Raw genomic sequence first — 8,857 nt, forward strand, 5'->3', positions numbered from 1 at the left:
AAGGATGCTATGATTGTATCCAATCTTTTATCAGGTCCATAATAATAAACATAGTGTACAGACAAAACATTTAACATGACAATAACATATCAGGTGGTGCAAAAACGAGAGGCAGACTCAGTGAAAAGACCTCGGAATCGCATAGCAGCTGCATTACTAATTTCCGGCACAAGGGGGCGAGTCATACATAAGTGTGCAAACTTACGCCTCTTGGCGTCGAAGTATTGAGTAACCTGTATCCATAATTTTGTTACAACACTTTCAGTTTCAGTCTACAAAAAAATTAGATTCTACGCAATACTATACATTCAAAATTTTTTTGCTGAACAACTGCTATGTAACACCTAGTTCACCTTTATCTGTGGGGTGACCTATATCCGTTGTCTTTATAAACAGCACATTTAGGAGTATTAAGTCTGCGGAATGTGGTTTCAAATTTGCAATATTTTCAAATTGTTCTGACTTGAAACCACTGTCCATCAGCTTTATATCCCTAAATACGCTTTGTTTATAAACAACGTATATAGTTACCCTTGGATACAGGTGAACCAGCGATATATTGTATCCTCACCTTTTCATGTCTCCAAGCTTGAGGACTTCCTCCCAGTCTTGTAGCTGATTTCCCTCCAGGTTCAGTAGGGTTAGAGCAGGGAACTGGGACCCCAGCCTGAGAAGTACATAATGTTACAGGTGTCAAAACCAACTAATTCCCTTAAGCAAGTATCTCACTGGACTGCAGTATATTGGTGGTCTTGCTGCATCCTAAATTGGATTTCTGTTCCCTTTGTCTTTAAAAAAATGGGAATACCATGCAAAACCTACTTGTATGAGCAAGATGACTGTATATACCATGCTACTAGTACAGAAACAAGAAGGAAACAAGTGACACTAGGCACTACTAGATGAACACAACCCCACCCATCTTTGTAGGAGAAAAACCTTATTTGATACAGTTTCTACATGATGGATATAATTTGACCAAAAGAAGCAGCCAGTACCAGTACCCAGTACCCACCTATCTAACACTGTGATGTTGTTGAAACAGATGTGGAGTTCTCGAAGAGCCGGCCACATGGCAGAACATCTCAGTAACTGGTCGAAACAGGTCGATATGATAATGCAATATTATCAACTGAACAAATGCAATCAAGTTGTGATGAAAAAAAAATCAATTACTATTTCTTTTTACCAGGATGGCTCCCTGGATGACTGGCCACTGTAAATACTTTTTAGACAGGCCCTGGGTATATACTTTAATGATGACAATGACAATGACAATGACAAAGAAGTTCAATGAAGCAGTACATACATTTGGCAAAACCAGATTTCCACATCAAATACAGTGTACCACGATTGTTAATGATATCTGTTAAATCGTAGTAGCTATCCAATACGTCATAACATTTTAAGGTCAAACTACTCTCGTGCAGAGCATTTGGAAAGATGACGTACATAATGGTTCATACTGCAGTCAGATCATTCCTTCTCATGATCACAAAATAAAGTAAAATCACTTCGTTTTAGACTAGATCAGAGGTATCTGCAGGGTTGAACAAGTTTTCTAAAATCCACTTGTCCTATCGGGCAAGCACATAAAAAATGTACTTGCCCGAACCAATTTTTCACTTGCCCAAAATTCAAATGTCACTGTTACTAGTATATGCATTTTCACTTCCAGCAATGGAATTCTCTGTAGACAATTGCTTGATGTCATGACTGTAAAAAGTAACAAGTATATCAAAATTGCACTAAAATCAATGGAAAAATCTTACTTGCCCGATCGGACAAGTGGGGTAGGACATGCACTTGCCCGAACAGCACTTTCACTTGCCCTGGACAATAGGGCTAGTGGACTTGTTTATCCCTGATCTGTGACATTACGAGGACTTACATAATGCTAGGTATGTTAAATGATGGTGTGAATGCCAATCCAATACATAGATATTCATAAATATTATGCCTATATATAGTATATGGATAGATGGAAAATGTGTTCTCAAACAGTAGAAAATCGCTGCCTCACCTGTTCAGTTTGAAGTTGAACTCTGTTGTAGAAAACGATTTTGACCGTCTGTAGTGCTGTTGACAGGCTGGCTGGGTCCTCCGGTAACTCTAACATATTCTCACTGACAGGGAAAGGGTTGGACAGAATGTGGGGAGAACATGTGAAAGTCATCTCAAACCAGGGCTCTAGCCAGCTCGACATTTTTTTCCGTCAGCCAATTCCCATTGTCGCAAAAACACTATTCTACTATTTCTAGGAGTTAGAGAGACTAAACAGAGACCTTGAAAAAAGGGTTTTAATGAGATTATCGTATGCAAAAGGGCACCGACACCCATTGTCAACAATCATAACAATAGCAAAAAAAACAGTGTGTGGCTTTTACGGCCGTGGACGGCGTCCCCAAGCAGCCTGTAGCTTCAACCAAGGAGCTTTTATCAGATTTTTGTCCGTCAAAGTTGACGGATTGGTTTTAAAATTTTTACGTCAAACGCAGCAAATTTCCGTCAATTGACGGAAAAACGGATGCTGGCTAGAGCCCTGTCTCAAACCTATTCAAGTCAACAAATTTCATGAACAGTTGAGTAAATTGTTGATTACAAGGTTAGACATCCAGGTAATAAGATACACCAAAAAGTAGATACTCATCACGCAACTGGATATGATTTTGGAAACGGTCAGAGGTTTTGGATAGCATGCACTATCTTTCATCAGTGACACTGAAGAGATCTGGAAGAACCTGGGCTTTTTTATGCCCTTCCTATCAATGCAAAGGACAATTTTGGATTGTCCAACAGGAAACTCTTCTACTAGTGGTGACAGAGAAATGAGAAGACAGGCACTAAGTATGTACAGTATACACAGGTTCATTGTAGAGTTGAAATTCCCCTAGATTTTTTCAACAAGAATCACAAACAGTGGACAGTCCCGTCCTGAGGACTGCAACCCTTTCCAGTAGCATTTATGTCGGGTGAGCTGCCGCAGCCAGGATTCAAGCTCACAACCTCTTGGTCCGGAGGCGACTCTTCAAGCAGCGGTTTTTCTCTGGCTGTTATTTGACGTTTTTTTAGGCATTTTTGTCGGCCTTTCCATTTTGTCCCCTTTACTTCATGTGCAAAAGCCAAACACATACAGCAGACGTGAAGAAAAAGTGACAAAATAGAAAGTCTGACAAAAACAGATAAAAATAACATTAAAATAGTTCTACTTGGAGAGTATACAGTGGCAGGGGCACTACAAACAAACAAACAAACAAACAAACTAGTCTACAGAAGTAAAAAGGAGTCTGAGACTAACCTGACATGAAGCATCTCCAGGCCCTGTAACTGGGATGTGATTCTGGCCACTTCCTCCCAAGAAGGGAGCAGGTTCTTGGACAGATTCAGTTCTGTGATGTCTGGAAGCAAAGTTCAGAAACATATTATAAATCAAACCCTTAGGCTTGTTATGAATTCAAATTTCGAAAAGGGTTAAAGTAGTCATAAATCAAATAGGGTTAAGGCAGTTAGGACAGCTAAGGACATAGAGGTTTGTAACCAACAAGGCAATTTCAACAACCTAACTTGTCATTTTAGAAGTTTCGATCCCTTTGTGCTCCGGTTTTTGTCACATAATTCTTTTCTGATTTGAAAAAACAAAAATTTTTGTTTTACAAAAAAGATGACATTTAATTAGCTATTTATTTGTTGCACTGTTCAAGCTATGAATCAACCCAAAATGATAATATTTTGGTACAGTCAAACCTGTCTATAGCGGCCACTCAAGGGACCGGACAAATTTGGCCACTATAGACAGGTGGCCTCTGTATAGAGGTGGCAACTTGTAGATAAAATACCCAAGGGGCCGACAAAAAGTGGCCACTATGGACAGGTGGCCCCTATGTAGAGGCCCCTAATACAGGTTTGACTGTACTAACAAATGGAAAATTCAGTAAAAAAAACAGTACTGGATAACAATGATAAAATATCTTTCCTCCTTGATATCTTACTTGGTGCTGTTGTCTGGATGATGCCGTCTGGTCCTGCACTGACAATCTTGTGGTCTCTCAAGTCTACATCACGTAGTTTGTCATGGCTGAAGAAAAAAAGTAAAAAAATAAAAAGTTAAAGTCCTTCCCAGGCCACCAAATGGTACATAGGGCAGCGTCCATCTCCATTTCTGTAGCTCTGGGCCACACAACTTTTGTGCAATCACTAGTAACAACATAGGGCTAGTCCACTGAGAGTGGTGTGTTTAACTAAATGTTGAGTGCTAAGCATGCAGAGAAAGCAGCATGTACTAATTTTCATTTAGGATTCATTACTTGAGTCATGTGTCTCTAAGTCACTTGATCAGAGTAACTGAATCATCACTCCTGAAGAAGGTCGACGGAAGTGCGACTGAAAATTTGAAGTAAGTAAATTTCGGTGTTGTATGACAGTGGAAAATCTTCAGCAATAAGAATACTGTCTGTAGTGACCACATGTCAACATACTGAGTCTTATTTAAATTAGACCAGATTTTTTTCTTTTGAGCAGTTTTGACTGTACACAAGAAGAAGCAGAGCAAATTACTACATACATCAATGTACTAGTAGGCTAGTAGACATCCAGATAATAAGATACAACAAAAAGTAGTTACTCATGATCAAGCAATGGAGTGTCACTGACGAAATTAGTGGATGCTAGTTGAAACGTCTGACCGTTTCCAAAATCATCCAGTTGCTTAAGGAACTACTTTTTGACGAAACTACTACATGGCTCAATCAGGCTCATGTCAAAAATACCTCTGTTGTTTTGACACCTTCTCGGCTCCCACCATTTCCACCATGACCTTCTTCGCCGACCTGCCGATGACGTACAGGTCTTCCTCGTTGACCCCCGTGTCTCCGTCTGCCGCCAAACCGTACTTATCCTTCAGCGCATCGTAACACGTCTGCCTTTCGGGGTCCACCTTCTTGGCGCGGACAAACGAGCCCCCAGTCTGGTGTCTGGTGATGCGAGGAAAATTACTTAGATAAGTCTACTAAAATAATAGTATAGTATCAAGAAGCCAGTTCACTGTTTGAGCTTCACATGTGCATGTGGTCAAAGTAACTTGTAAACAGTTGTGTCTGAGACCATGCTTCAGATACCCTGGTGCTACCTGACAATGCATCACAATGTGTATGAGCAGTCCAAGCTGTGAAGTGGCCTATACGGCTATAGAGTACCATGTGCCTCATAGTCATATTCAAACAGACATTAGTTGGGATATAATAATCCCACTCAGAAACAAGATAGGTAAAAAAATCTTAAGTTTCCTAATCCTATGCAATTGTGATCATGATGTTCTCATGTTTCATAAAACTATGTTTTGTCATGTAATATTTCATTGGTATCTTCTGGAATTGCATCAACATGACATTACCCTGGTCGCCAGAGAACAGCGCTCATGGCTACAATTCTTTCCCGAGCCCCTAGTAACATAGCCCCGTAAATCGAATTAGCCGGCCCGGGGAGTTACGCTGCCGCGTAGGTGGCATAATTCCCTTGGCCGGCTAAGTAAGTTGTACTCTGATATCCAGGGTACATTACCATGCGATCTCTCCTAGCAAACCCTCAATGTGACGGGTCAGTACATCTTCATACCAGTAACCCTTGACTTGAGTAGCATCAATGCTCCTCCTTAACGCTTTGCCCCGTCCTAAAATTACCTGGTATGGAAGTACCTGACGCCCTCCGGAGCTCCGTCATGTTTGCCTCTGCTGGGGTCGTCCCACTCCACCCCAAACCACTGGCCTGGTGGGGAAATATACAATTACAAATCATCACAATACTACATGTGGATATGTCTGTGTGATACTTAGGTTAATGGCCCACTTTCAACTTAGGGTTTTGCAAAGAACCTGTCCAGTCTGAAAAGAGGGTCTGCATGGGGTTCCTGGAAATACTTACTCCTGCATGACTCCTCCCCAGACTGCTTGAGGTCCTACTAATGTTAAAATGTTATTTGAATGGTATTACTATAAATTACATAGTGGTGTCAAAATTATGGTAATTTCTAAATTAATGTTTCTTGAATAGTATAATTATAAATTATATTTATGGTATTACTAAAAATTACATAGTGGTATCAAAATTATGGGAATTTCCTAAATATTATGATAATTATTTTGGCGAAGGTATGAGGTCGTGGAACTCTAGGTCATAACTGAATAAACAATTAAAATAAGATCCCCGCAAATATAACTTCTGTGATCCATACATACAGCATCTGGTAACGTTCAACGTCTCACGTTATGATTCAATATGAACACCTGCTGGTCAAGTCTGTTTAAATAAACCGTTTAACGTTTAATATACATATAACGTTACGTACCTTTTGTTGGCGGCACCTCTCCCAGATACCTCACCGTGCCGTAGTTTCCTTCACAGATAATCCTGGACCCGACGGTAATATCTGCCATGTCCTACCGTTACTCGTACCAACTCTACAGACCTGGTAAACTCACAACACTCGTCACAACTGGAAATAGAACTTAGTAATACGCGCCTCTCCTGACCCGGAAGTGAAGATGAAAATGTGGAACATACCACTACGCAGAGGGGTTTTACCATTACAAATATGGATTACCACGATGATTTAGGAGATTTGGGGCTCAAACATTTTTTAAGATCATACCCGGAAGTTACGTTTTGTATATTTTCCCTTCTGTACGTTTACAGGTTTTACTTTGACAAAGAACTGTTTTGGTTTAGTTCCCGTCCAAAGGGGCCGCCATATTGTATTGCAATATATCTACTTGTGATGCATGCTGGGAACTATGACACCTACCATACCTAATAATAGTTAGGAAATGGCGTTTCGCAAAAATGACACTCTTTCCTTTCTGTGTTGTTGGCATCCGTCTGTCTCGGAAGACAATGGTAGGCAGACGGATTTAAGGTGACCCGTCTGCCTGGCCTGCACTTTGGTTTTTAAGGTGAAGGAGGGGTGTGCACGTCCTTCTCCACCCTCTCGTCCACTGGCGCACTAGTCCTACAAGGGCAACTGTATGCAACTTGTAAGACGGCCCCAGCAGATGCAGGACTTCCGACCAAGGATGCAAGGGGTTCCTCCTACCCCTGACTCATGTGTCATGGCGGGTGCGTCATGCCCGAACATGCCCCTATGGCCTGTCACCACCACAAAGACCTGTCACTGCCACTAGCCGCAGCTATGTACTCATTTACACCTGAGATAGGTGAGGAAAGTCGTGTAAAGTGCCTTTCCCAAGGGCACAAGATCGGTGACACGGTAAGCGGATTTGAACCCCGAACCTCTCGGGCCTGAGACCAACGCGCTCTCGATCGTGCCACGCGGTCCCACTATCCGTGATCCTTACGAAATATAGTTAGGGGAGTTACATCACTTCTTTTTTTAACTTTGTTTTCAAAATTCCGAATTACTAGTATATCCAGACCCAGTTAATTGCGAAAAACGAAAATGATAACGTCCTTGAAATAATTATAACCGATAACAAACGTAAAACGAATTCCATGATATTTGAGGGTCTGATATGTAGGGTAGACTAGCCCACAAGCCATCCAACACATCTGCGCCACAATCATCCTTTAATAATATTCAACGCTAGAGCCGCAAACTTCCCCTTTGGAACTTTTATTGAGCCATTTTCACCATTCAACGTATACGTAGTTGTGAATAATGCTAAATAATCAACAACTTGCATTTATTGAACTCCTTTAGCAACTTAAGAATTATAAATCATATGGTAGGTAACTGCGTTTAGTAAAGTAAGTCCAAGACGTAGCCCTTCTACCACAACATTTATATACAATTAATTGCACATAACCATGAAATTACAAAGGATTGATTGACAGAAACAAAACTCATAGCAGTTTACATGCATTATCAATATACAAGCTACCAAATCAAGCCTCACATTGCATTTTACAAAAAATACCTAAGTTAAACAATACTTTTGAAGGAATATACACTACGAAAATTGGTAAAACAATTACTAATCAATATAATGTTAGTTCTCATCGACCTAAAGGTAAAACAGAGTAATAATAATAATGCCGATACTGCTAATTGTTATGATGATAGTAATGATGATAGTGACAATGGTGATAATATTTATGATAATGATAATGGTGATAATGATAACAGTGTTAACCATAATGGTAATAAAGTTTTAACTCAGAGTGGCCTTATGAATAGAATTTCAACTGGGATAGATATTGTCCAGTTATCGTCCACTTTTGGTTATAGTCTTATAACATATGTTGAGGTGTATTTTTCAAAAGCTAGTTCTCATAATCAAAAGCAATAGGTTTACACCCTGCAACACATATACATTGGTCAACAGAATTATCTCATAAAGCTGTAACAAGTCACCTAAATGCAGCCTGTGCGATGTATTTTCTATGTTTACAAAGATGATACTAACAGTACAAATATTCTTAATGTAATGATTGTTGGTTAACACTTAGATGGTATCTAGCTGTATGTGATATGGAAGAAATTACATTCTTCAATGTGATCAAACAATATACATCAGCGGTGCTCTCATGAACGTCCTACAGACTATATTCTTCCATTGACTGAGCCATTTCATACTAAAGTATTGTATGGTTGTGTGTCTCACACATCATATTATGAACATATAGAACTTTATTGCGCAACAATTGTAACAGTTACAATGTATGGCAATGTGAACAACTATATACTAATACAAATAACTAACAACTATTGTAATATAATATAACAGTATATTAAACAATCTAGTGAGTATCATAAAGCATTATCTCGTTTTTGCAATGAGTTGTAAATAAATACATATGTCACTCCTGCTATGGTTGGAAAACAGTAAAAACAGCTATTTCCATATTT

General features: G+C 39.7%; 1 protein-coding gene across 1 annotated transcript in view; it reads right to left on the reverse strand.

The window, feature by feature from the left end:
• Positions 1 to 6,519, reverse strand: part of LOC118424447 (tubulin-specific chaperone E-like) — a 13,559-nt gene extending 7,040 nt beyond the window's left edge. Inside the window, exons 1-8 of the mRNA XM_035833019.1 lie at positions 6,341 to 6,519; positions 5,676 to 5,760; positions 4,767 to 4,970; positions 3,990 to 4,075; positions 3,299 to 3,398; positions 2,024 to 2,126; positions 1,016 to 1,092; positions 572 to 667 (exon numbers count right to left, since the gene is read on the reverse strand). Of these exons, the coding sequence (XP_035688912.1) occupies positions 572 to 667; positions 1,016 to 1,092; positions 2,024 to 2,126; positions 3,299 to 3,398; positions 3,990 to 4,075; positions 4,767 to 4,970; positions 5,676 to 5,760; positions 6,341 to 6,428 (839 nt within the window). The 5' untranslated portion in view covers positions 6,429 to 6,519. The remainder of the gene's footprint in view (positions 1 to 571; positions 668 to 1,015; positions 1,093 to 2,023; positions 2,127 to 3,298; positions 3,399 to 3,989; positions 4,076 to 4,766; positions 4,971 to 5,675; positions 5,761 to 6,340) is intronic.
• Between the last annotated feature and the right edge of the window lie 2,338 nt (positions 6,520 to 8,857).

This window comes from Branchiostoma floridae, chromosome 1, assembly GCF_000003815.2.
Source record: "Branchiostoma floridae strain S238N-H82 chromosome 1, Bfl_VNyyK, whole genome shotgun sequence".
Taxonomy (NCBI): domain Eukaryota; kingdom Metazoa; phylum Chordata; class Leptocardii; order Amphioxiformes; family Branchiostomatidae; genus Branchiostoma; species Branchiostoma floridae.